This window comes from Melanerpes formicivorus, unplaced genomic scaffold (assembly GCF_026170545.1).
Source record: "Melanerpes formicivorus ecotype bairdi unplaced genomic scaffold, bMelFor1.0.p_v2 SCAF_1, whole genome shotgun sequence".
NCBI classification, from domain to species: Eukaryota; Metazoa; Chordata; class Aves; order Piciformes; family Picidae; genus Melanerpes; species Melanerpes formicivorus.
In genome coordinates this window covers 49602180-49627590 of record NW_027142353.1, presented here as the reverse complement: position 1 = coordinate 49627590, position 25411 = coordinate 49602180, and the positions used below count along the sequence as shown (strand labels likewise).

The window sequence follows — 25411 nt, the reverse complement described above, 5'->3', positions numbered from 1 at the left end:
ACCTAGTGCTCACTAGAGGAGTTATCTGTTCACTTTCTTATAAAGGAGATGGACTGTAATTTTGCTTTATTGTTATACTATGAAAAAAAACAAAGAGTATAGTTTCTCAGTTCAAGTAATTCTGTTGCATGAGTAGCAAGCTAAATGCTTATATTCCTGCAGACTGTTGGGTAATAGAGGCGCTGCTTTCAAAGTTTAAAACAAGGGTTATGTATTACATCTACTTAAACACAGTATAAATAAGCATCGTCAGCTAAAAGTTGGTCCTGAAATTTTGTACATTTCAGTCTTAAGATGCTAGTGTATGGCACTGGAATAGGCCAATCTAACGCTTTACCGGTACTGCAACAGCAGTATTGCTAATCCATCAAGTTCCATCGTCTAGGGGTAGAAGAGTAGGATGGCGAGTGAGAAGCTTGATTGTAAGAAGAAAAAGTAATTTTAACTTGACCTAATATAAATTAGAGCAGCAGGTGATTTTTGACAGTCTCAAGTTACAACTAATGCTATCATCTAATCAGTAAATTATCACATCAGGTGTGGATTGGATTCAAAATTGTCTGAAATACTTCAATCAAGAAACAAATTTAGAAGAGTGCTGCACTGTAACTGCATTTAAATTTATCCTCTTGTTTTGCCTTCAGGATTTACTGAATGCTGCCTTTTAAAGATACATATTGAAAACACATTCCATACCAAATCAGTAATTTAAGTAATGGCTTGAACCTAGGAGGCCAGCATTCATAACTCAGTGTACTGAATCTTAACAGGAAAGATGTTAACCAGTAACCCTTTTTTTTACCAGTTTTTGTGAAGAACTGCGTCAAGATTAATTTAACCAGCCTACTGAGTAATTCTCAACTGGAGAGTGTATTCAGAGCTCAGAAAGAGCTCCAGCATCACAGTGAAGTCTGAGAACAGCACAGGTTAACTCATCTGCCCCAAAACACTTTCTTTGACCTCCTCTCCAGGATACTTTGAAGTTCCTGCCTCAACTCGGGGATTACCAGCTGCCCTAACTAGGTAAACTATCAGGAATTAATGTCACACAACCACAGAAGGGAAGGGGGTGGAACAGACCTCCAGAGATCATCCAGTCCACCCCAACTACTAGAACAGGTTCACCTAGATCAGTTTGCACAGGAACACATCCAGGCAGGGGGAATTTTCAACCCACCACACCTTCTCAGAGAAGGAGATTCCACCTCCTCTGGGTAGCCTGTTCCAGTGTTCCATCACCCTTAAAGAGGTTTTCCTTAAGTGAAATCTGTGTTCCAGCTTGCACCCATTGCCCCTTATCCTATCATGGCAGACCACTGTAAAGAGCTCAACCTCCTCCTATTGACCTCCACCTTTAGGTACTGATAAGAATTGGTAAGATCCCCTCAGTGTTTTCCAGATCAAAGAGCCCCAGGTCTTTCAGACTCTCCTTTAAAGAGAGATGCTCCATGCCCCGGTCATCTTTGTGGGCCTCACTGCACAGAAGGATGAGCCTAGAGCACACATTGGCGCAGGATGACAGGTGTAACTGTGCTTCACCGGATGGTTTGGGAACTGGAGAGAGAGAAGAGCAAAAGTGTTTTGTGGACCGAGATCTCATGCATGTAAAGCTTCAAACCATCAATACCTTTAATAATCATGGCAGTAACACAGTGACACTTGCAACACGTTAGAGTTCTCCTCCATTTCTTTATTCCAAATAAACAGGTTACAATTAGGGTGCTTTTCATTGCTTTAAGGCTTTTAGTATTGAGATTAAAATGTTTAGTAAGAAAATGTAGGAAACTCAGTCAACACCATCATGTGGTTTGAAAACAGAATTTTATACTTAAGTATGTATCTTCAGATTATGTGAAAGCAATAAATAGCTAGGGTTGTTTAAAAACAAGGTACAGCAGTTGCTGAAGAACAAATATTTGGATTATGACATAAATTATTTTTTACCAAGAAGCAGTTACTTTTGTAGCACCAGTAATTAGATTATGATGACTAGCTGTGAGCCAGGGGAAACTGGTGCATGTTACATATTTTGGCTTTACCAAGGACTTTGATATAGCCTCCCATACTAGCCTTATAGCCAAACTAGTGAGTTATAGATTGGATAACTGGGAAATAAAGTTGCTGGAAAATTGTCTGGGCCAACAGGCTTCAAGTATGACTGTGTAACAGAAAGCATGGCAAGGTACGTTTGATGGTCATTTTAAGTCTGAAATATTTGAAACTCTTATTCAATGAGCTCATTTCTATGACAGACAGACCTCAAAGCTTTTGTTACTTCAAAAGTCCTAGTCTTTCCACTTACAGATCTGTACAGTAGTTTCACAACATAGAAAGGCCAAGCACAGATGGACCAATTTTAATTTCATCTTTATTTCCATAAATCAAAGTTACACTTCAAGTGGTTAGATCCTCTGTTTCACATTTCTCACCCCAACTACACACCTACAGTAGCTATCACATGTGCACCTATTACCAATCTAATACACATTATTGTCTTTTTTTAATCTGATGCCATCATTTGCTATCAACCATTTACATGGAATGGAGATAAATTGGACATCGATGGTGTTCTGTTTGCCACAGGTCCAGCCAATGTTGGAATGTGCAGCAGCATTAAACTCAATAGTGAGTTGTTACATAAGTAGCAGTGTGAAAAAAAATATCTTGAGGATTCTATGCATGGAGTTACTTCACAGTGCACTAGGAACAGGATGAAAAACCTAGAGTTACGCCTACTCTATTCCACACCCATCTCTCCATTAAAAGCTCTTGTCTTCATGCCCTTTAAAGACATACCTTGTGCAACTATCAATTTAATGGAATAAAGATGCTGATTGTTAGAACTACTTGTTGAAGCAGTAACGTATGTCTTCCTTTAGAAGGCCATGATATATACTCTGAATCTTTCTGGATCAGCTGAAGTGCAGAATGCATAGATGTTCCTAGTGTCCTCTAGAGGATGTTTTTACAGAAAAATAATTTATGAAAAAAATACTTATCTTCTTTACATAAAAATCTCACTTTCAAAGAACTTTTCATATATTTCTTACGGAGTAAATGGGAGAATACATTTCTCTAGAGTTATAAATACTCTCTTTTAGAAGAAATGCTTGTTATCTTTGGTTTTCTTATATGCTGGATGAAAAAAAAAAACAAGGCAATAAATACCTAGTTACCTGAGGTTCATCTTTCATTTCTTCTAACAAACTTTGTGTATGATTAACTTGGTAACTGAAAAGAGAAAGTCTCTACAAACCAGTGAAACACAAAGCTCCTTTAGAGTAGTGCATAATAAATAAGACAAGGCTGGTTTAGTAAAACTAACTCTTAGGGTTAGTTAAAAGCCAAAACTATTAATCCTCTGTGTTCTGTATCACCACCTTCTTTAAAAATATAAAGTATTAGAAAAATATTCACAATAGTATTTCTAAATTAATCTATTATCCCATACTATATTTTGAAAAAGTGCTTAGAGACAAGCTTATTAACTGCAAACATATCCTTCCAGTTGTGTAAACACCTGATCCAGTTGTTTAAAAACCTTGTTCGATACAGAACAAGGACTTCAATCAACTTAATTTTTCCCCCATCTACAAATGCTCTCCCTACATTTACATTTTCAATTAACTAACAGTTGCTGGAAAAGTACAGTGTTATTTATGGTAAATTGTAAATTAGCAATGTAGTTACTTCTAAATAGGAAGTTTCACCTGTAATGTAAGGCCTTGAAAAGTATATTATTGCTTTATTTTATCCTTCTTTTCACTATCCAATACTTTATATTCATCTAACACAGCATGGCCTGTTTCCTTTGCAGTTCTCTTTACAACAGCTTTGATACCCATATTTTCAATGTTAAATGCTGTCACACCAAGATTGATTGCAGAATTCATAGCGTTGTCTGTAGCATGGCCGGCATCCTCTCCATACCTTAAGAAAGACAGCGGTTTTGTAGAGTCATATAATGAATTCTTTTGAGAGCAAAAATTTAAGCATTACCATGTCTAGATATTAAAATCAGACATTGCCAAGCCATTCGAGTAAGGGCTGCTCCTCTATCAGATGGATTACTCTTCAAAGATACCAATATGCTTCATAAATTAGCTCTAAAAAACATTAGTAAAATAGATAACCTTATTTAAAGTAAGGCTTTATCTTAACCAATAGTTACATTATTTCTTAAATACCTGGTAACTGGTTTTTCAGTTTGTTTGTCTGTCTCTGTTGCATAATTTGTAACTTTTTTTTTATTTTAAAGGAAAAAGTTGGGCAGATGTAGATACTGCAGTTATTTAAATCTTGAAAAATCCACTAATGTAGCAGCATGGTACTTCGGTAGAAGCTCTGTCGTACCGCAGCGCTGATCAACATGCACATAACAATGATCACCTCTTTGTAATTCCATCCACAGAGGTATTACAGCTAAGTTTCAGCTGATTTTTTTGTTGATTTAGGGATACCATGATAATGCTCCTTTAGCTGTCTCCACTAAGCGGAATTTAGCTTAAGCACTAAACAGTGTTGTCACTGAAACAAGAAACAGCTTCCAAAAGAGATGCTATGTAGGATTTTAATACATTTATGTAGATAAATTTTAAAGATCACATAAGCAAATAATTGCAACATGTAATTACTTATTGTTTTTCACTCTGAGTGGCTGTTGGCTGCTGATCTCCACATTTCATATTTTTATATCTAAAACAAAAACAGTAATGTGAATGAATGCAAAATGAGTACCAGTACAACACATCCTGACATTCCTACTGAAAAAAAAATTAGCAGCAAAGCACCACTGACCAGAATGTCCCTGTCTAGCTTTCTATTTAAAGTGTATCACAACATGACCCTGAATGCCAACCTGTTTAAAGGTAACAAGGAAGGTAACACAAGCTAGTAGCTTGTATGCACTTTCAGCAATTCTTTTCAAGACCTCTTTTGCTACTTACCATCAATTCCATTTAAACTACAGGCTTTTGCTTACATCTCCCTGTATATGCACTCAACTTTGGCTTTTCCATCATCTTAAATCCCAAATGTTACTATCTTTATCAGCTTTTTCTAATAACAAGGGTAATTTTCAAGTCAGGGCTACTGTGTTACTGCTATTTATACCTTAAATATCCCTACACATTTTTTTGTACCTCCTTGCTTTAGTCAGATCTGCAGACAGATGAAGTTCTTCCATTTTTCTTAAATTTAGCTAAGTTTACATAAATTCAGAATCAGAGCTGAGAGGTTTAAACCAGTAACTTTCTTCATAATGTCATTATACTGTAGAACAAAAATTGTAAATCTGAACACTATTTGTAACACAGCCTGAAGCTTTAGTACTTCTCTAAAGGAGCTAAAACAGATACTTACCACAACCATTTAATTGCATATTTTTACTTACAGGAGATGCTCATTACTGTGCACTTAGCAGTTATCAGGTGCTATGTACAAAACAGGTATTGCAGCTTCCCTGCACTTTCGTTAGTGGTTTTTTTTGGGCAGTATTCAAACACAATGACAATATGCTGTAGAAGATGAAACCAACAAATCAGGCAACTTACTTGTATTTGACAGTTTTTACAGTTTCACTTGTAACACTTTTAGCAATGCACTTGGCTGCGCTTTCTAAACCTTGCCACACTGTTGAAAATCCTGTAAAAATGAACAGCTTCTGTGAGTTCATAGCATTAAAAAGCATGCAATTATGAAGTGTAAGGCATTTTTATTACCTTCAACTCCGCTTGCTGCTACCACCAGAGCACCATCAAAAGTAGATTTGCCATCTTTATCTTTCTTAAGGGATTCTGGAACTAATTTGCTGCCGTGCTTCTTCACGTGTGGAGCCAGCTCCTTTCCAACACAGCTTGCTATAGAACACACTCCCTCAACTACCATGAAACAGTAATATAGAGATTATTTAGCAAGAATACAGAACATTTTTCTTTAAAACTCCTCACTCCTAATTAAAACTAAGCTTCACTGAAGCCTTAAGTGTTGTTTCTATTTAAATATGCTTATTTGAAAGACAGACCTTTTAATTCACACAAGTACCAAACTGATACAGAAGCAACCTTATTTTTCAGATTCTGCACAGCCCCAGTTCCTAAGAAATGAGTAAAGTTGGCCTTTTGACTAAAAATCACTTTAGAAGAAACACATACGCATCTCACTCAGCTTTCAAGAAACTGTTTCCATTGCAGATAGGGAACAAGCTGTATTCCTTTCCTGACTTGTCTTCTGGGGAAGTCTCTCTTAAAATCATTTCAGCTCTTCCAAGTAGTTTTATAACATCCAGCACAATTTGCTTTTTAACTTGGATGACTCACTAGCCTCATGAAATGTAAATATTAATGCAAATAAATAACAGAATTAGGTTACTGCGAGCACCTCTGAACACAAAGCTATTTCCAGATGGAAGTTTACACACAGTCTAATGGACTTGTTTCAGTTCTGTGTATTTAGAACCATGCACACACGTTGTTTAGTGGTACAATATGTTAGCAGCCAGTAATATTACTGCTTTTAAAATACAGTTATCAACTTAAGAATTTCACCACTTTGCATTAACTGTCTAAAACTTAGAAAAGCATGCTACACTTAAAGACTGTACAGGTGGTTATTCTAGGGAAGAAAAATAGGCCTCAAGACCATGTAATAAATATTAATCCTAAAGCGTATCTCTCACAGGAGGGAACTAGGCACAAAATATTGATCTCTGTATCTCATAAGCTCAGTTCCTCCTCTAGTTGACTGGCTTAAGAAACTAGTTTTCATTTTACAGAGTATTTATTATTTAAGGCAAAATTACAACATATAGTGAGATGGGAAGATTTACCTAAGAACTGGCTGACTTTCACAGCTCCTCCAGTAGCCCGTTTTGCTACATGAAGTCCCTTTGCTACAGTTGGGTTGACTTCCAGAGGTTTTTCTTCTGGTTGAATGTGTTCTCGCAGTTTAGAAGCTCCTTTGTGGATAGCTTTACCGGTATATTCTGCTCCTTTTACAAGGCCCCAGCTCACCCAAGATGCACCTTCAAGGCAAAAAAATGTTCTTCTTGGAACATGCAATTTTACAGACTATGATTCCTACATGTTTTCTTCCTCTTTCTCTGCAAGACGGACTTTAGAAACATTCCTGGTTAGACAGTCTGCAACTATACTCTTCTCTGAATGAGCCAGAGTGAATTCCTGCAGTGGTTCCTGCTCCTACTCTACTCAGATACTTTCAATTCACTTTATTTAATAAGCCAGCTCTCACCCTAACATCAGCTTTTAGAAACTTTTTAATAGATAGTCAAGCCCCAGCTAGGTCAGAAGTGACAGAACTCCACATGTCAATGCTATTAACATTCCAAACAACCCAACTCTCTAGATCATTAAGCAGATTTGTCTTTATTACAAGCAGGTGGGGATCACTAGTATATTGCAAAGGTTCATAGCATCATAGAATTGTTAGGGTTGGAAGGGACCTCAAGAATCATCTAGTTCCATGCCCCTGCCATGGGCAGGGACACCACACACTAGATCAGGTTGCTCAGAGCCAAATCTGGACTGGCCTTAAAAACTTCCAGGAATGGGGTTTCTACTACCTCCCCAGGCAACCTGTTCCAGTGTCTCTCCAGTTCTGAGAGGAGAAAAACCTGTTTATGTGCAGAAATCACAACAGACACCTGCCTTAATGTAACTGCTCCTACAGGAATAAATTTGTTTTATCATACAGTTCTGAGTCACAGGGGGTGATATCCTAACACACAGTAAAATGAGGAGCCTAATTTGCTTGCAGTAAACATGGCTGTTGGCAATGGAATTATATTCTGCTCATCAATGTATCCTTCAGGTGATCACAACTGGAACTGGTGAACAACTATGACAGACCACTCAGAGGAGGGACACAAAGATGATCAGAGGGCTGGTGCACTTCTACAATGAGAGGCTGAAAGAAGGCTCTGGGGAGACTTTATAACTCACATTTCGGTGCCTGAAGGGGACTTACAGGAAGGCTGGGAAAGGACTGTTTAGAAAGGCTTGTAGTGATAGGATGAGGGGCAATGGTTTTAAACTGGAGCAGGGTAGATTTAGGTTAGACGTAAGTAGGAAGCTCTTCACAATGAATGGTAAAATACTGGAACACCTAGGTTGCCCAGGGCTGTGGTTGAGGTCCCATCCCTGGAGACATTCAAGATCAGACCTGATGTAGCTCTGGGCAGCCTCATCTAATTGGAGGCATCCCTGCTCACTGCAGGTGGGTGGGACAAGATGACCTTTGAGGGTCCCTTCCAACCAGATGCAATCCATGAATTTAGGTGGAACTACTGGTTAGGCCATACCTCGAGTACTGTGTCCAGTTCTGGGCCCCTCAGTTTAGGAAGGACGTTGACTTGCTGGAACGAGTCCAGAGAAGGGCAACAAAGTTGGTGAGGGGCTTGGAGCACAAGCCCTAAGAGGAGAGACTGAGGGAGCTGGGGCTGCTTAGCCTGGAGAGGAGGAGACTCAGGGGTGACCTTATTGCTCTCTACAACTACCTGAAGGGGGGTTGTAAACAGGCAGAGGTTGGTCTCTTCTCTCAGGCAGCCAGCACCAGAACAAGAGGACACAATCTCAGACTGCGCCAGGGGAAGTTCAGGCTGGAGGTCAGGAGGAAGTTTTACACAGAGAGAGTGATTGCCCATTGGAATGGGCTGCCCAGGGAGGTGGTGGAGTCGCCGTCACTGGAGGTGTTCAGGAGGAGACTTGACAGGGTGCTTGTTTGCATGGGTTAGTTGATTAGGTGGTGTTGGATGATAGGTTGGACGCGGTGATCTTGAAGGTCTCTTCCAACCTGGTTTATTCTATTCTATTTATTCTATTCTATTCTATTTATTTTACTGTTTAAATTCTATACAGAGGTTTACATTCAACACAGCCCTCTTATTACAACTGTACCTGACAAGATTCCATGGGCAACTTTCTCACTCCATTCTGGTAACTCTTTTTGATTTTCTGCTCCTTCAGGTTGTGGTTGGATATGTACAGTCTGAGGCAAGTTAATTGCATCACCAGAGGCTTCAGGAGGCTAACAAGAGAAAGAAAACATTTGAGAAACTATTCACAACTTATCATCAGGCTTTCTGGTTTAGATCATACAGATCTGTTATCAAATAACGTTCATGTTTTGTATTCCTTGGGTGAGTACAGAGAAACTCAAGGGAAATTTCTGATTCAGTTACTTCTTCACAGAAGTGCTGTGCATTCAAAAAAGCTCAACACATAGCTCAGCATTTTGTGTACACTTTCTTCATCTAGTTACAATGAAAAGATTTGCTTGCCATTGTGGCCATATAGTCAAGTAGCTAAATAGGAGAAAGTTACAGCACAAGTTAACTAGCAAGAAAGAGACTTGTCCATCTGTCCCTTTTGTCTTAGAGGGAAGTCAGCTCTGTTGTTATTCAGTACAGCAACTGCAGTCTTTGACCAGAAAATCCAGCTGCACTAAAAGAATGAAGCTGTTCTGGTTTCCCTCTCAATTTAAAAATAAAGAAGATAATTCATTGTATGTGCTGTTGATGCTTTTCAGACTGGGACAGCCAAGGAAGACATCAAGCTGTGTGTAATACTGCTCCCCATTTAAAATTGGGTGGATAGGTTTTGCATGATTTCGTGTCAAACACAATAGGAGTTTCTGGAGTAGATGTGGTTAATGTTTCTAAGAAGTGTAATATCACTTTACATGGTTCATAGAAAATGTATAATTAAACTTTAATTACAGAAAGCAAAAAACCTGTAATAGATTTGGGGGTTTTGTTAGGATTCTATTTTTAGGCCCACCAAACAAATAACAATTCAGTGATTGAAAACACTGCTAGTTAATGATGGAGAGAAGGAAAAAAAAATTTAGTCTAGTCTAAAAGAGTTCATAGAAGCTATGAGCAGAATGGAATACATAACACAGAATAATATTTGTTGTTTTAAAGAAATCTTAGATTCCCCTGAAATATTTACTGGAAATAAAAGCAGGGTATTGCACAAACATGGCTGTTGCAGTAAAACAAAACCAAACCAATAATAACAGGAAAGAGTAGACTAAGACTTAGAAGATTTCTATCCAGAAGGTTAAAAATTTCTAACTGGTATATTCTGTATCATCAGCTGCTGCTTAGCAGTATAGAATCTCACATTCAATTAATAGCTTCAGCATGTGACCAAAACACTTCCAGGGCTGGGCTGGAGAAATAAACTTAACACATATAAACACATATAAACACAAATAAAAGTCAAAACAAAATCCAAATAAAAAACAAACCAAAAATATTCCAGATGTAATTTAGCACAGTGACCCACAGTTTGGGTCACTGTGTAGAAGAACAGTCAAGACTTCTAAGGGCTATACTAATGAGCAGAAATAGATTATCTAATAAAGGTGACTTTGTGGTGTAATTGCAATAACTACAGATGTTAATTAGATCCTCATGAGTACTATGTAAAATAGACACATTAAATGGCCATCAGACCAGGCTCTGAAATATCTGTGTTGTATCAGTTTTTAAAACTCCAGATATCTGCCAGTTTGCAGAATGTGGTAGGCTGCAGTAACTGAATCAGCTCTCACCAAAAAGACAACCAACCAACCAAAAATACAAGCACCAACTGAAAACCCAGTTAAAAAAAACAACAACAACAACACCACAACACAAAAAAACGCCAAAGAAGCCCACAGGGCATACAATACATTGCTGCTGAATAGAGTCTGGAATCTCAGCAGTTCTAACACGTATTTATTTCAGTGATAGTTTTATTTGGGTTTTACTATACAGTCCTGGAATTTACCTGGACTTTGTGGCCAGACATCTGTTTAAATTTATCTTCAAACTGTGCTCTCTCAGTTGCTGGGAGCTGTGAAGATAACCCTACTCTCTCATGGGATCCTGGCACCTGTGACATCGTATCAGGGAACATTAACAAAAACATGGAATTTTAGGACAATAAGGATCTAATGAGATATCAAATTTGAGCTACTACTGCATAGGAAAGAGGACAGAATTTTATCCACTTAAGTCCTGCACTCAAATATCACATAATTCTGTAGTACTTTTCCCTTTTAAGTAAAAATTAGTGGCCTCCTTAGCTAGTGAAAATCCCCACTGAACTCAAGAGGATTTATGCCATAATGATTCCACCCATATGGCATGTTGCAAACTGCTACATCATCACTACATTCTTATCTTGGTGATTCAACAAGGTTTTAATCTTTTGTGAAAGGACAGAACGTTTCTATGATCTTTTCAGTAGTTAATGATTACCATTCTTTCTGAAATGATGCTCAGTGCACTTACAGTAACATTTTTTTGCCTTGTTTCCAGATACTGTATTTTACTGCAGCTTTCATAGATATGGGGTTTTGTCTGTTTTCTCTGTCAAGTATTTTACTGCAACAAGGCATTAGATTTATGTTTTGAGATCCAATTTGAAGGCAGATTTCTAGGATACAAACTATTTCCACAGGTCTTCTCTGAAATGAGTTAGCAGCTGGAGTTAAATCCAGCTGGTGGCCAGTCACAGCCCTGTTCCCTCAGGGCTCAGTGTTGGGACCACTTCTGTTTAACATATTTATTGATGACCTTGATGAAGACAGAGTATGTCATCAATAAGTTTGCAGATGACATCAAGTTAGGTTACAGTGTTGATCTTCATGAGGGTAGGGAGGCTCTACAGAGGAACTTGAATAGATTGGTTTAATTGGCCAATGTTAATGCGATGAGCTTCAACAAGGCCAAATGCCAGGTCCTGGACAACAACCCCAAGCAATGCTACAGGCCTGGGGAAGTGTGGCTAGAAAGCTGCCTGGCAGGAAAGGACCTGGGGGGTCTAATCGCCAAGCAACTGAATATGAGCAAGCAGTGTGCTCAGGTGGCCAAGAAAGCCAAGGACATCCTCACTGGGATCAGAAATGCTGCATCCAGGAGCAGGGAGGTGATTGTCAGTTCTGGTGAGGCCACACCTCGAATATTGTATCCAGTTTTGGGTACCTCAATACAAGAGAGATGTGGAGGTGCTGGAGTGAGTGCAGAGGAGGACAATGAAGCTGGTGAAGGGCCTCGAGAATACAACTTATGAAGAGCAACTGAAGGAGCTGGGGCTGTTCAGTTTGGAAAAGAGAAGAATGAGGGGTGACCTCATTGCTGTCTACAGCTACCTGAAAGAACATTGTGGAGAGGCTGGTGTTGGTCTCTTCTCCGAGGTAATTAGTGATAGAACAAGAGGGAACGGCTTCAAACTACAATTGGGTAGGATTAGACTGGATATTAGGGAAAACAAAATTCACAGCAAGAGTGGTCAGGCATTGGAATGTGCTGCCCAGGGACGTAGTTGAGTCACCAACCCTGGATGTGTTTAAAGGTCATTTGGATGTGGTGCTTGTGGATATGGTTTAGGGGTGAACTTTGTAGAGTTATCAGTGGGACTTGGTGATCCCAAGGGTCTTTTCCAACCTGAATGTTTCTGTGATTCTGTGATTTCTGAACTGTAAACACATTTGGGCACAATATTCCAGGAATGGTATCATCAAAACTACACAGAGTGTCTCTGTGTGTGCACACAGATGAAAACAAAAAAGTGCTTTCTCCCAAATCCAAAATTTAATTTTGGGTGCCATGTTATCTTTTGGAAAAAGAGATAAAATATACAAAATGTGCTCCTCTTTGTACTTAAAATGTAGTATTGTAAAATTTCTGTCCTTCCACACCGCCAGGCTTACAGTTTCATTACTAGGTTGTTTAATCAAAGAGCTTTCAAGTTTTACACAACTAAGTGTAGATGGGAGAATATAATGGATCATTTACATCTTTCCTTATTGGTTTAAAAAAGGAAGACCAGAAATGTACCTGGATTCGAAGGTCAGACATCTGTTTTAAGAGATCCTCAAACAGCTCTCTGTCAGCTGCTGGAAGTTCTGAAGACAGCACTACTCCCACATAGGACCCTGGTATCTGGGATATTGTGTCAGGGAACATGTAGACTCCAGTATTGCAGCACAGAACAGGAGACTGGTTACACATTAGAGGATACAACCAGTCACAAACCTAGAAAAGATAAGTACATAAAGGAATTACATGAGCCTTTTAAAAAGAAAGATGGGCAAAACATAAGCACCACAAATTTGATTTCCACTAAGCTCAGTAACATCAACAAAAAATGCCTTATGCCATCTTGAGAAAAACAAAACAAAAACCAAGCAAGCAAGCCAACAAAACAAAGCAAAATAAACCAAACCACAACACAAAACACCCACATGACTGTGGAAATACCATTCTTGATTAGTTCTGTCAGTCTAATACACAGCAAATACTCTTTTTCACAGGATTACAATTCAAGCTGGGAGCCTCTTAACTGAGGTCCAGTCTTGAGGCCAAGTGAAAAGCACTACCAAACAAGTCAGGAATCACAGTGCCTGTAACATCCTGTAGATCTCAAGACAGATTCATGTGACAGGTTAAAGAGAATGTATGACTGTTGCTGACTGTTCAAGACAGGTGGAGGTAAACCAGCAGACCCCAATCCAGGAAGCAGTTTCTGGTTTGCTCCTCCAAGTTTCACCTTCACTGCTGAGACTTTACAACAGCCGATTTTAGCAGCAAGAAGAAGATTCGAAGCCAGAAAACAGACCAGAAACACAATGTACATTGCAGAGAATGCCTACAAGAAGCAAGCATGGACTGAAACAAATCAAATGCTCCATCTTTTGTATTTGTAGTTCTGGGTATGGGACCTCAAATTATCAATTGTCCTTACTGCAATACATTATCACTTGTTGAGACTCAAGTAGGTTGTGTGCAACCCTGTTTTACACTGACATGTTGCAATAGCAAAATCAACATGTCTTCTCTGTGTGAGGAAAGGGAAGTTGATTTTATGAAATGGAAAGACATGTATAGTCAACTTCTTTAGAAAACAGAAGTCACCAGAACAGTCAGCACTCAACAGTGGTGATGTTTTGGAGAAAAAGTCATAGAAGTTTGTATTTGCAGAAAACCATTTATCCAACAGCTGTAACAGCCTTCCTATTATCACAGATTCAGAAGAACAAAAAACTTAAGGAGATTCCCTTTAATGTTTTATGACAGTTCTTAAAATGTAATCAAAGGAGAAAATAATTTTCCTGTTACCTGAAGAAAAGCAGGTGGAAGATTCTGGGCTGTCTCACTATCTGTATCCAAGAACTTCACAATGCGTAGATATCCAGGATATGAAGGAGCACTAACTTGCCCATCAGGGGTCACAAAGAATATCTGTACTCCTTGGGGAATCAAGATCAGCTCATCTACATCCACTCCCAGGTTCTGAAGGGGAGGTGGCTGAGTACACTTGCTGTAGTAGTCCTCACCCACAGAAGAAAACTCCCCAGACTCTGTGCCGTAAGACACAGTAAAATGGCCATTGGTAGCTTGAGGAGTATAGGCAGGAGGTGCTTCATTTGGAGGACAAAGAGGGTTTGCAGATGATGGACTCATAGCTGGAATTGGCCCCTGGCTCACAGTTGCAACACTTCCATCTGCTGCAGGTGGTTGACTTGGTACAAACAGAGAACTGGGGGCTGGGGGTCTCTCTGGCTTTTCTTTGGAAGGAATGGATGGGTATAACTTGGGCTCTCCAGCAGGGGCATCCATCACAGCAGGACTTGCTTGTACAGGTGAGGTGTTTTGCTCTAGAAGGCCAAGTCGAGCATGAACATTTTGGAGGGTCTCCCTCATCTTCTGTTGCATTTGCCTGGCAGACTCCCACTGAGACCCTACACATGTAGGACCCTGTGATGGAATGCTAAGTCCTCGGAGCAAGTGGTCAAGCCCTTGCTTGTAGTAACTTCGTGCCTCTTCCTTCTGACCCAGCTCATCTGTGTTCAGTCCTTTATTGACATAAATAAAGGCTTTTCTGTACTCTTCATTAATAGCTTTAATATTTTCATCTTCTTGCACAACTGGATCCTGAAGTTGTTCCATGACTGCAAATTGGAATAAATATTAGTAAGAATATTCATAGATGAAGCCACCCAAAATTTATCTTAGAACAAAATGCCTTCTGATTGGTTTTTAACGACCATACTGCATGAACTGGTAGAAAGCTCTCTAGTTGTTTAGTACAATGTCACACATTGTGGTTACCTTCTATTAACTTTCACATGTAGAATACATGATTCTAAGACAGCAAATCTATAACCATCACATCTAGTTACCTCACTGGCATGTATTCCTTAAACATCAGAATAATAGGGGTGCACCTAATATTAAACTTTCCATCTTAAAAAGTATTAAGATCAGCAGCAAGCAGTGGAGTGAAAAAAAAATTAAATCTAGCTTTACTTTTGATAGTATTAAAAAAATTCTCTGAAGTATTAAAAAATTTATTTAACATGTTGTCTATTTAAATAAAGGCTGAATTTACAAACTCAGTACACTTTTACTTAAATAATTTAAGGGAGAGCACTCAGCAGATTTAAATAAGTCTTGCAAACTTCAACTACCATCAACACACAGAAATGGGAGGAAATACTCTGAATGTGTAAATCTGGGCTTTACAAAACAAAACCAGGGAATTACTGATTTCCTTTATGGTGTTTATAAAATGAGAAAGACACCTGTTTTCCCTCCCTTACTCCTTAGATGACAAAAGCTTGAAAAAAATCAGTATGTACAAAAGTTCAGAGAATCACAGGATATTAGAGGTTGGAAGGGACCTTGAAGGATCATCTAGTCCAACACCACTGCCAGAGCAGGATCACCTATACAAGATCACAGAGGAATGCATCCAGGCGGATCTTGAATGTCTCCAGAGAGGGAGACTCCACAACCCCCCTGGGCAGCCTGTTCCAGTGTTCCATCACCCTCCCAGTGAAAAATTTTTTTCCTTATGTTTCCATGGATCTTCCTATGTCTCAACTTCCACCCACTGCCCCTAGTCCTGTCATTGGGCATCATGGTAGATGTCATCGGTTCTATGTCCATTTTGGAATGCATTCCTCAAACTGCATCACGTATATTTCAGGAATGGAAAAGCAAAAAAGAATCCAATCAGTTTATCTGAACTCTAAAATGTGTAAAAATCACAGTTTTAACTGAATGCAGCCTTCAGTATTGGTCAAGCAAATACAAATCTTTCTTGGGCTAAGGTTGTGTTTACAGCACACAATGTAAAAAATTCCAGCAACATGTTTTGCTTACAACATTGAGACGTTGCCAATTCAGAAAAATCAGAGTATTATACTGGAAGAGATTAATAATCATGGACAAGAAAAATGAGACACTATATAAAAATGACAGCACATACTGTTCAAAAACCCCAAAGATTCTCTGCTACAAGGTAGACTGAAAGCATGGGGGAAAGTAAAATCCAAATTCCCAATGTAAAAATACTTCTATTACACACACAGAAGCTGTGATGCCACTGTACACTACACAGCACTGGTGAGACCTCATACAACACTTGAGCCACATTAAGGAAAGTTGTTCCAGACAGGAAAGGTGTGCAGATGGTTAAGTGATTTTCTTCTGGTGAATCATTTACTTTTCTCTCCTCTAAAGAAAGGTAGTTTGCCTTACCAAGGCAATAAACTAAAGACTAAAAGATTGGGTTAATCTCTATAAATGTACTGGATGAAAAGAAGTAAGTAAATCAGGAAAGAAGAAAAGAGCTATTGAAATCCAAACTTTTAATATAATCCCAAAATCTGTATTTCAGTTTATTTAATGTCTCTTCTTGCTTGAGTTATAAATACGATACTGTGATACTGTGAAATAAGGTAAATATATATACAACATCTGGAAAATATTCTTTCTATACTTCAACAAAAACAGAGAAACTAAACTAAGAGAGTTTCAAGAGTCAAGGATGGAATGCACTGCTCTACTCCCACATCCTTTATGATGAAAAAGCAGATAACACTTAGATGACTAATGCAACTGCAGTCACAGGACAGAAGTGCCGTGTAATCTGGAATACATCTGTATTTTTATGAAGTGACAGAATCCAGTTTCCTGCAACAGACAAGATGCATGACTTCAACAACAGGGATGTGGCTAAGAGCACAACAGGGACAGCTTGAGAAGACCGCCCATGTGGAGCACGTCCACAGCAACTGAAGCCACGGGGCTAACTGCCCATCAGGTGGACAAAAAACAAATCTTGGGCTGGAGGAGAATTTTCTGGCAGACTGCAGTTCCTTGCTGCCAATGAGATCAGCATCTTTGATTTAAGTGGAAGTACAACACTGACAAAAAGAAAAGTGAATTTAGTAACCACCAAGGGCATCAAGTTTAAAAGCTATAAGCATGCTTCTGACCAGCACAGCAGCAAGTAGAGTGAATACAACTGCAAAGAATTCTAACAAGTTTGCGAATAGAGTTGGACATTTACATGAAAAATTATACTTAACCATGTGATATATTTTATAATCTAGACACTAACCATTTAAGATATGCATAGTCCATTTAAAGTATGCTGACAAAAACCCTTTGGATTCCAAAACCACATCATCTTGCGTCAACACTTCTATTTACTAATGAAAAAACAGAATGTTCCCTTGTAAGGAAGGGTATGAAATAAATTTAACATTGAAAAACTCCAATTTAAAAATTATTGTAGGTTTCCAAAACACAGAAGTTTAGAAAACTAAGAAGAAAGAAACATTAACTTTACATCATAATTTACTTCTTCATGAGCCAAATTTAGTGTTCTGTCATTTTTAGTGCCTGTGCATTCAATGCTTTAACAAGTCCCTTCCTAAGGCTTTAAGTAAACAATACATTTGTGCAAACACAATTGCAGTACCATAGTTGAATCTGGCCCAGGCTTTTTGATTTGCTTTCAGTGGGGGAGGCTAAAACAAAGATACTTTACAGATTTTAAATAATTCTTTTGCTAATGATTGCCAGTACATAACAAGAAGGGACATCAAGTAAAATCCTAAAGTCATAGCCACATTTCAGCTTAATGGTGAATTAATTCACTATTCACTGTATGTTCACCATGCTGTCACCACCACTGTTCTTGCTAAAGCTCAGTCTTTACCGACACTAGAAAAGGTCTGTCAGAAAACAGGGGTGTCAGCACCATTGTTGCATACACGGCACCAGTGCATGGTAGAGGTACAAAAGCTGGCTCAGCAGTTCAAAAGAATGGAAGCATTACAGCTCATCTTTGACTGCTTGAAACATCCCAAGTTTGCAGTATATGGATAGCATCATTGCCACCAAACTATGGATTTGCATAGCAAAGCATCTGGAAACAGAGGAAGGAATTAATAGTAGATTTTAAGTTTAACACAAGATAACTAAAAAGTCAGCCTGATGAGCTGAATTTAATTAATTATTAATTTTATTAAAATTAATACACATAATAGATGGTATAAACTAAACAAGCCAGCTGGATTGCTCCCTTACAAGCAGAAATACATTCTCTGAAATGGAACATTTAAGTAGCAATGGGATCATATGCAAGGAAGATCCTTGGTCACTGTTATATTTCAGTATATGCTCTTAATGCTCTTAATACAGTATTTAAGTCCCCTCATGTTTTAATATTTAGCTGTAATCCATTTCTACATGATGCAGAGAGTTATTTTCTTTGTTTTAAAGCTGGAACAAATGGCAAAGTATACATATTACAAAACATGCTAGTGCCACAAATAAGCTCTTGGTCATACAGCCAGTAGATTGGCCCAGATCTGTACTACATGGTGCCAAGTAAGATTTAGAGAAACTTGTTTTGGAGAAAGCCGGTCCAAAACCGCTACAAAAGTAGTTATCAGGCACTATAAATAATCACAGATTAATCCAGTGCCTGAGATTATTCCTTGGCTACTTATTTTTCATTTATCAGTACAGATATAGCTTGTGGTTTTAAGTGACTCAACCAGGGAAGGCTAAAGTGCAACAGGAAAACAGGAGTTCAATTGGATATTGTAAGCTAACATCTCAGCTACCTGAGCATTCTTCCTCTGAGGCAGCACACCCCATTTCATTAAAAAACAATGTGTACTGAAAACCCCAAACCAGCTCAATAGCAGATCTTGCTGCCAGAAGGTAAACATGAAGCCTAAGGCTTATTAAGAGGATTAAATACCCTGACTGAGAGAGGTAAGACATTCTTTCCAACTCACTCTTTTTGAAACCTGGGGGGGGGGGGGGGGGGGGGTGGGTAAAGGGAAGAAAAAAGCAACTCCTCCCTCCCCCAAAAAAAACCTAAATCCAAGAGCTCTTCCTCTATGACAACTGTTTGTCTATCAGCTGCTGATGTCAAAGATTAAGAGGATGAAGAGCTCCCAAGCAGACAGAATTGTTTAAGCTTTATTCTACAGGGAAAGTACAATTAGGTAAGTATTAGCAACTTGCAAAAGATCAGAACTAATACAAGCCATGTACTAGTTGACAGATCTATGGTTTTTATTAAAATTAGTCTGTTTAAAGTAGCCCTTACATTTTTCATTAAGTGGTGGCCTACTGATTGTTTTTTTTATCACCTAAGGCTAGATAATATCAAAGACTAGACAACAGAGAAAGTGAATCATCTGAACTAACATGGTAATTCTTACTCTCAAAATTACTGAAGACTTAGTACACTATCTTCCGACATTTCAACCTATGCCATCTCTGACTGGCATCCCCGCACCTACATTCTCTAGCCACCATGTCTAATTTCTTCCCCTCGACTGCCGACTCAAGCACATTTTGTCCAAATGAACAGACTTCTTCCTGACTCCTTGTATTTCCACACTCTCATTGGAGACCCTTCAGGGCTTGTGTGCCTACTTAGCACTTCTCTACAAACGAAAATAAAAAGCTTGTAGGGCTGATAATTCCTTTCATCAGGCAGCTGTGCTGTCCACAATTACATTTTTCACAACACTGAAGTACAGCCGCTACCATTCTGTGGCCAACACGTCTAATGACATCACAGAAAAATTAGCATTACGTAAGATTGCAATTTAATATTTTGTCATTAGCTTTGTGCCTGCCAGCTTCTGATCACTGCCAACAGATTTCTCCATATTCAAACTCATGCCCAGACTCACGTGAATCTTTAAAAAAAAAAAACAAACACAAAAACAACAACAACCCAGTTTTCCTAAGTATTTCGTCAAATAGTTCCATAATGATAGATGCAAAGTATTATTATCATGGCTGCTTTAACTGGTCTCATCACACCCCTCCCCTCGGCTCTCCGTGGCATCAGAGCTCGCATTGCAGAGGCCGCGCTTCCATCCCCCACGAGGCCTGAGCGCCGCTCGCCCCGCACAACCCCAAGGAAGTGGGTTCCCTGCTCCTCCGCGGTCCGCCTTGACAGCTCCGCGGAAGTGCGGGGTCAGCCTCGGACCTCTCTTCAGTGCGAAGATAGGAGACACCTGAGCACTGTCACCACCATCCCCACCAGGCCCCGCCCAGGCCCGCTCACGCAGCTACCTCTGCCCTGCGCCGACCGGGCGAACGAGACCCCTCGCCGCAGCCCGCCGGGAAGACCCGCGATGCACGGCTCCGCAGGGAGCGTCTGCCAGCCCGGAAAGGCCCAACCTCGCAGCCGCGCTCACCGAGCCGAACCGAGCCCAGCCGCGGCCCAGCCCGCCCACGCCACTGCCTCCCCGGTCAGGCGGTAGGGGGCGGGGCTGTTGGCATATGGGCAGGGACGTCACCGAGAACCCGTCAGGGCGTGCGGGCAAGGCGGGGGGTTGTCGATTCGGATGGGCCAGGGCTGAGTCCCGTTTGTGCGGAGGGAAGTGGCAATTCATTGGCGCGCTCTTCAGCGGGCCAGGGCGGCTGCGCAGTGGGGTGAGAAGTCCGTAGCGAGGGTCGGCTGTGGGCTTGGAGTTGGGGGGTACAATCCTGCGCCTTCTTCATAGCTGTAACAGCTTCATGATCTGAATCTTTAACAGCTTAGTTAATAAAGAGGATGAGGTGATACACAGCAGTCCTGTGGAAAAGGACTTAGGGATGCTGATGGACGAGAAGCTGGACATGAGCAGGCAGTGTGCACTTGCAGCCCAGAAGGCAAATCGCATCCTGGGCTGAATCAAAAGATGTGTGACCAGTTGATCCAGAGAGGTGATTCTGACACTTTGCTCTGGTGAGACCTCACCTGGAGTACTGTGTGCAGGTGTGTAGGCACCGATATACGAAGGACGTACCTGATGGAGTGGGTCCAGAGGGTCACGGAGATGATCAGGGGGTTGGAGCACCTCTGCTATGAAGTTGGGCGGAGGGAGCTGGGGTTGTTCTGCCTGGAGAAGACTCCAGGGAGACCTAGTAGCAGCTTTCCACTACCTGAAGGGGGTCTACAAGAAGGATAAAGAGAGACTGTTTACAAAGGCCTGTAGTGATAGGACAAGGGGCAATGGCTTCAAACTAGAAAAGAGCAGATTTAGACTGGATGTTAGGAACAGGTTCTTTACCATGAGGGTGGTGGAACACTGGAGCTGGTTGCCCAGGAAGATGGTTGGGGACCTCATCCCTGGAGATATTCAAAGTGAGGCTCAACAGGGCTCTGGGCAGCCTGATCTAGTTGAGGATGCCCCTGCTTATGGCAGAGGGGGGGACTAAATGAATTTGAGAGGTCCCTTCCAACCCAGACCATTCTGTGATTCTATAAGTACTGATTGTGGTCTGTGTCTTCTCCCAACTTTATGAGAAAAAAAGAGGACACTGTTTCCTGCCACTCCCCACCCCAGGAGCAACATCATTGTGGCATAAATTCAAATTCTGCTGGAGCATTCTATCATAACCTTTGGGGCACTTGGACTAGAGGTCACTTTATACATTGCAGCTTTGTATTTCCCTGAATGGCTTTTTAAGTAAATTAATTAAATAGGATAATGAAGCAAGTAGTGCCTAGTAAGAAGCCCATGACTTAACCATTGTTGAGATAATACAGAAACAACTGAAGGGAACATCCTTGTGATGCAGAAATGCAGGCCTAAGAGGGTGATGAATCACAGAAGGAAGGTGATAAACTGTGAAGTAAGCTGTGTCTTTGGTGATAAGGAAGAACAGGGAGTTTTACAAGCAACTAAGACTGTTCTGTAATGAGCATGGTTCAAGTAAAGGACACAATGAGAAAAATGATGGGAGAGCCCCTGAAGATCCCTAAAGGCCCTTGAAGACCACTAGAGGATGGGAGTGTGCATGTGGAATATACATTTCCATATATTAGCATGAGCTCTGAAAGGCTAATGAATATGATTTGTCAGAAAAGCCATGAGTATGTTTTGATGTGTGTTTTATAATGCTGTAACCGGCTCCTCCTCAGTATGTGCATACTTTGCACATACAGTGCTGATTAAAGAATGCCTTGCTCAATAAAAGCTCCATGCTGATCTTACAGAGTTTAAACCAGATCTTTTTCAGTAGCAGTTTGACATATAGTCAGACTATGGAAAGTGGTGGAGGTGCTGAATATAATTTTTCATTTAGTGACAAAGGTGCCAATATGCAGCCATGAAAAAAAGAGAGGTCATTCAGGGGTAAGGAATTTGCATGTCACAGGTCTGGAAGTGAAATTGTATACAATTAATAAACAATGATGAATGATGCAGTTTTCCTGGGATTTTGCTGTTGTGGGTTTTTGTTGTTTTTCTCTTTTAGGGGGGAGGGGGAAGGTGGCTACATAGGAGACTAAAAATGCAGAACTGAAAACACAGAATCAGAAAGCAGTGCATCTCATGCTATATCCATATTTAAACTTTTTTTTTAAATGCTCTTGGTGTTTGGAAGAAGCAGATGACTACATGATAATTTCACTTCACCATAGATTAATTTCTCTGGAAAGATGAAAGAGAACTTGTGGGGTTTGTCTTCTGGCTTATATGGGTTTACACTAATGTGTAAAACTGGGAAAAAAAAAGGATAACCCTGGTTATATCAAGCATTGGGTTTTCTGTTGTCTTTCAGTGGCCAAGAGTGGCAATTTGAGTTGGTAATTTGATTTAGCTAGTCTTTTAATAAGAGGCTGTAACTCTCATTCAGCTCTCTGTATGTGTGAGAGTACATGTGTACAGAATAGCACATATACCCAAACTTCAAACTGTGCTATTCCAAAAATTATATTGGCAAAGTTAGGCACTATATTGTATGTAATATACAGATACTGTATGTAAGAACAACTATCATCAAGATTTTGCTACAGGTGATGTGAACAAACATCTAATTTCCTAATGATTTGGGTGAGGTAATCTGTGGCCCTGCTGGCTTGTCTTCTTGTGGTCTCAGCTCTTCACAATTTGAAATTCACACTGATCTCCAGTTGCTTGAATTAAAATGGGTCTGAGGGCTGTTTTTCTGTAAGTAACAACATAGTTTTTTGCATCTTCCTTAGGTGAATGTGATATTGGCCAGTTTTTGGAGTAGACAGTTCAGTGAGCTGGTCCTGTGCAGGCATATATGTCATACTGTGCATCTCATGCACTGGTAAGTGTATATGAATACCAGCTATGAATTGGTAACAGTATAAGAAATACTAGCTGAAAGACATCTGCTGATTTTACTTCTTTTTATGTTTAAGGTATGTCTTTCTTTGGATAGGTTTCACTTTCTATTTGGAGTCCCACTGTGTGTGTGTGTGTGCTAGATTACATAGATTTAGATATTACATAGGTGGGAAGTGGATAGCTTTCCTGATAGCTGTGTACTTCAAAATGAGAGTCTGTGTTTAACTAGGTGACATTTCTATCATGTAATCAAATCAGATTTCCTAGAAATCTGCCTAGAAAAGAAAGTTACAGGAGTGATGTTTCAGTTTGTTTTGAGATACAAGCTCCTCGTAATGATGGGTAGGAGTTCAACCAGAATGATTCCCATTATCTTCTGAGTAATCCACTGCTAAACATGAGCCAGCAGTGTGCCCAGGTGGCCAAGAGGGCCAATGGCATCCTGGCCTGTATCAGGAATAGCATGGCCAGCAGGAGCAGGCAAGTCATTCTGCCTCTGTACTCATCACTGGTTAGACCACACCTTGAGTACTGTGTCCAGTTCTGGGCCCCTCAGTTTAGGAAGGATGTTGACTTGCTGGAACATGTCCAGAGAAAGGCAATAAAGCTGGGGTTTGGAGCACAAGCCCTATGAGGAATGTCTGAGGGAGCTGGAATTGTTTAGCCTGGAGAAGACGAGGCTGAGGGGAGACCTTATGCCATCTACAACCACCTGAAGGGTGGTTGTAGCCAGATGGGGGTTGGTCTCTTCTCCCAGACAACCTGTGACAGAACCAGAGGACACAGTCTCAAGCTGTGCCATGGGAGGTTTAGGCTGGATATTAGGAAGAAGTTCCTCACAGGAGGAGTGATTGGCCATGGGAATGTGCTGCCCAGGGAGGTGGTGGAGTCACTGTCCCTGAAAGTGTTTAAAAAGAGACTGGATGCTATGGCACTTAGTGCTATGGTTTAGTTGATGTGCTGGGTTGAGGCAGCCCCCTTCCCCACCCCTGGCAACAATAAAACACTCAGACAAACGGATTGCAAAAGTGAAGTAAACATTGCAGGGGGGCACCCAGCTCAAACTCTAACAGTTGATTAGATGGTGTTGGGTTTGACTTGATGATCTTGAAGGTCCTTTCCAACCTCGTTAATTTTGTATTCTGTATCCCAAGAAACATTCTGGTACCTCACAGCTCTATAATACTCTGGATGAAATATGGAAGTAGTCTGTGGAAATCAGTTCTTTTGGTTCCTAAGTCTAGGTGCTAAGACCATCCATGATCTTGTCAGTATCAGGGCATGTCCTGTGCACGAGTCTTCAGTCTCTTGGTTCTTTGGTTACCAAAAGAAGTATTGAGTAGGATGCTTGGTGGATTAACATCTTGAGGGTACAACGATACACTTCTGAAAGTGCATCCATATGGCCAATGGATTCAAAAAGTGCAGACTGAATACTGAATGTTCTATAAGCAGGTTGCAAACATTCTATAAGCAGGTTACAAACAATTCACGGGTCAAACATAAGAGATACTTGCTAGGCAAAGTGTTTTGTAGAAATCTTGGTCTTTGGTAGATGAATCTTGATGTGGAAAGAGGATCTAGACTTCCAATTCTCCAATATGTAGTTTTAACTTTGTTAGTTACCCCATTCAACTGAAGGCATATATAAACCTTTGCAAAAGAAGATCCTGCATTTGTAAGGTAAGTCATTCACAGGGAATAGCTTGTTCACCATCAGATGCAATAATTTTAACCCTGTTCTTACCTTTTTGGTTTGGTGTCAGATAGTATTTCATAATATTGTAATATTTTCCTAAATAATAGATTATGCCAGTGCCTTTTTTAATTAACAGAAATGCAGCTGGAATTCTTGTATCTCTGTTCTGCTGTTCCAAACTGAAACAGAAAAACCTTTGTGTCTAGCAGAACTGGGCCAAAGATATACTGTTACTGTATAGCTAGATGGCAGTATTCACATTGCTTTGAGACAAAGTAGGGTCAT

General features: G+C 40.1%; 1 protein-coding gene across 4 annotated transcripts; it reads right to left on the bottom strand.

Moving 5' to 3' along the window:
* Positions 1-1658: 1658 nt before the first annotated feature.
* SPART (spartin) lies at positions 1659-20618 on the bottom strand. 4 transcript variants are annotated; one of them, XM_068142829.1, is made up of 10 exons: positions 20414-20618; positions 14129-14961; positions 12848-13045; positions 10794-10898; positions 8913-9042; positions 6827-7021; positions 5721-5879; positions 5553-5643; positions 4635-4695; positions 3843-3930 (listed from the first exon to the last, which is right to left on the bottom strand). In XM_068142829.1, the coding sequence occupies exons 2-9, from the start codon at positions 14957-14959 to the stop codon at positions 4635-4637; spliced, it is 1770 nt and encodes a 589-aa protein (XP_067998930.1). In that variant the 5' UTR covers positions 14960-14961; positions 20414-20618; the 3' UTR covers positions 3843-3930. The 4 variants fall into 4 exon arrangements, with proteins under 4 accessions (XP_067998905.1, XP_067998915.1, XP_067998922.1 ...); XM_068142804.1 differs by lacking the exon at positions 4635-4695 and having other exon boundaries at positions 1659-3930; positions 20414-20612; XM_068142814.1 differs by lacking the exon at positions 4635-4695 and having other exon boundaries at positions 1659-3930; positions 20539-20557.
* Positions 20619-25411: the final 4793 nt, after the last annotated feature.

Excerpts from the sequence above, each read along its gene's own strand:
- SPART (XM_068142804.1), bottom strand. The coding sequence starts at position 14,959 with ATGGAACAACTTCAGGATCCAGTTGTGCAAGAAGATGAAAATATTAAA. Across the intron at positions 13,046-14,128 it reads TTCCACCTGCTTTTCTTCAG|GTTTGTGACTGGTTGTATCC; the intron begins GTAACAGGAAAA and ends TATCTTTTCTAG. Across the intron at positions 10,899-12,847 it reads TGTCTGACCTTCGAATCCAG|GTGCCAGGATCCCATGAGAG; the intron begins GTACATTTCTGG and ends ACGATGTCACAG.